The sequence below is a fragment of the Bidens hawaiensis genome, unplaced genomic scaffold (assembly GCF_021521415.1).
Source record: "Bidens hawaiensis isolate Kalapana, Puna unplaced genomic scaffold, B.hawaiensis_p1.1 tig00057846_1, whole genome shotgun sequence".
Taxonomy (NCBI): domain Eukaryota; kingdom Viridiplantae; phylum Streptophyta; class Magnoliopsida; order Asterales; family Asteraceae; genus Bidens; species Bidens hawaiensis.
Window position 1 is genome coordinate 44,821 of NW_027500437.1, and position 2,472 is coordinate 47,292.

General features: G+C 39.3%; 1 protein-coding gene across 1 annotated transcript; it reads right to left on the minus strand.

The window, feature by feature from the left end:
* Positions 1-974: 974 nt before the first annotated feature.
* LOC143602052 (protein DEFECTIVE IN MERISTEM SILENCING 3-like) lies at positions 975-2,218 on the minus strand. The gene is made up of 4 exons (XM_077079300.1): positions 1,950-2,218; positions 1,684-1,872; positions 1,297-1,606; positions 975-1,221 (listed from the first exon to the last, which is right to left on the minus strand). Exons 1-4 carry the CDS (start codon positions 2,189-2,191, stop codon positions 1,171-1,173), a joined length of 792 nt encoding a protein of 263 aa, XP_076935415.1. The 5' UTR covers positions 2,192-2,218; the 3' UTR covers positions 975-1,170.
* Between the last annotated feature and the right edge of the window lie 254 nt (positions 2,219-2,472).

Here is a 2,472-nt window from a genome sequence, read left to right on the forward strand (position 1 = left end):
GTGTCCCGAGTTGTTTTTTCGGCCATCTTTAAATACTCGTCGTTGATGTGGGTCGTGTTTCCGTAGGCGAGCACGCGCACGGCTGACGTAACCTTCTGAATAGCCGTGAATCCTAGCGTCCCTCGAGCGTCAGGCTTTTGCTTAAAGTAATCAAACTCACGTTCCAAATCATTGGTGATGCGCATAAATAAATTTTTACATCCGAAAACGACGCCTAAAGGTCTTCGGGTTCTTGTATCTCGGCAAGTCGCAGAAGTAATCCGCCATCAACCGGTTGTTGGTTTCGGCACAATCTCGTTCGATATATGCTCTTTTTGAAACGGGGGGTGGAGAGCTAATCGCACCCGTAACGGAACTCATATACTGTGTCACGAGCATAATCGCACTCGTAACCGCCTGTTCTCCTCCACGTCCTCTGCTTCTTGGCCGGGCCCGAAAAACTGTTTATATATAGATGGAGGATCCATATATAGTGAATTTTGTGTAAGGAATTTTTATAGAGTTGAAGAGAATTTTTATAAATTTGATGAGGTTTGATTGGGAATGAAATGGTTTAATATATAGGAAATATTTTTTTTTTTATTCTCCAACGGTCAAAAAGCAACGGTCCTTTTTTGATTAATGTGCCATTCTCCGCGTTTTAGATACAACGCACAAAAAAAATCAACATAACGCAGGGGGGGAGGGGGGGGGCGGTGTACGCGTTTTCACCATAACGTTGGCCACAACGTGACCACTACACCTGGTCTTACTCTTTACTAATCTAAACAATGGAAGTCACATGACACCATGTCTGCAAACAATGAAATGAAATCAGATGATAAATCAAACTCAAACTAAGAATGCTGTATATGTAACTAAGGTTAGTGACCTTTACATACACAAACCTACTCTACCACTTGATAAGAATGAAACTTCACATAATTACATCCTGTGGTATTAAACACATAAATACTTTCCTCTGTTTGTAATCACAAAGAATCAAGTGATTTAAATTTCTTGGAGCCGACAGACGAGACCCGAACAAAGAACCTGACATATAAATCACGTCTCTCATAGAACCTTTCCAAATCACTCTCGTGAGATTTTCTTTTTCCAACCAACTCAAGAATCGTCTCTTTTAGTTCCAACTTCAGTTCCCTGCAGCGTTTCATCACTCGCATGTCATTCTCAGAAAGGCGATTTCTTGCAGGTTCTATAGGGAATATAACATCTGGTTCCCTGAACATTAATATTTTAAAGGATCAATTTAAAAATTACAATATGAATTTGAAACTGAAACTCTGTCACACTTACAAGCATCCTAGAGACAGCTCCATTGCCTCTTAATATCCCACCATCCATTGAAACCACACCATCTTTTATGCATGATATCGCACGTTTCATGTCTTTTCTGGTTTCATAAACTTGTGTTTCACCAAAAAGACGAAAAAATAAAGTCTCTCGGAGGCCACGACCAGCAGCTGTTTTGGTGTCCAGGTGATCATCTTCTATATTAATCATATTAACAGCATAGCCCACAAAGCCTGCTGGCGTGGATCCGTCAGGAAGGGTAGGATCTGGAAACAAAAGCTTTCCTTCAACATCTTTATCCATCTCACACGCCCTGTCAAATGAAATATACATTGTTAAACTTAATAACAATATTTGAAAAGAAAAAAGATATAACTATCAAATGGGAACCTTATTTCTTCAAGGCATAGAACAAGGTAACGATCGTTTATCGACTGTCCAAGTTCTCTGGCAAACATGTGAAGCGCAAAATTAGGATTCAACTTCCCATTCTCATCATAGCTCTCAAATAAATTTATGTCCTCATAATGTCTGCATACTACTGCAAGCATTTGATCACCAAGATACTCTGCAAATAGCCTGACAGAGGACAGGACAGTAATATCATGTTGATATAATATTCAACAATCAGAATTGCATAATTAGAATTAACCGACCTGCTAAGCTCAAACGTGGGAGTTGTTCCCATAAGTGCAACAATCCCAATAATATTTGCCATCAAACCGTGACGATCTTGGTCATGCGTTGCATTCAAGTGTTTCATGACTAGAGAACCAGCGCAGTCAGACTTAGATTCAACGTACGCCATTATTTTATCTTTGCCCAATGAACCAAGAATTTGGCCCCTGATCTCTGAATGACAAACACTAAAATTACAAGATTGCTCAAATAATGTCATTTTAAACTCCTAATAACATAGGGACAATAGCTACCTTCACATTCTGACAGGTTGACCTGAATTGTTTTTGCTCAGCTTCAAGCTTTTTAATTTCCTGTTCAAGCTCCCCGATCCTCAAACCGATTGCAAGAATCTCGTTCCAGAGGTCCTGAAAATGAAGGGACAAATGACGTGAGTATATATATAAACGGACATTGGTTTACTAATACAGACAAGTTAACAGAATATGATAAGGTACCTTTTCAAATTCAAGACAAGATTTATTGTCAGGTTTTCGTACC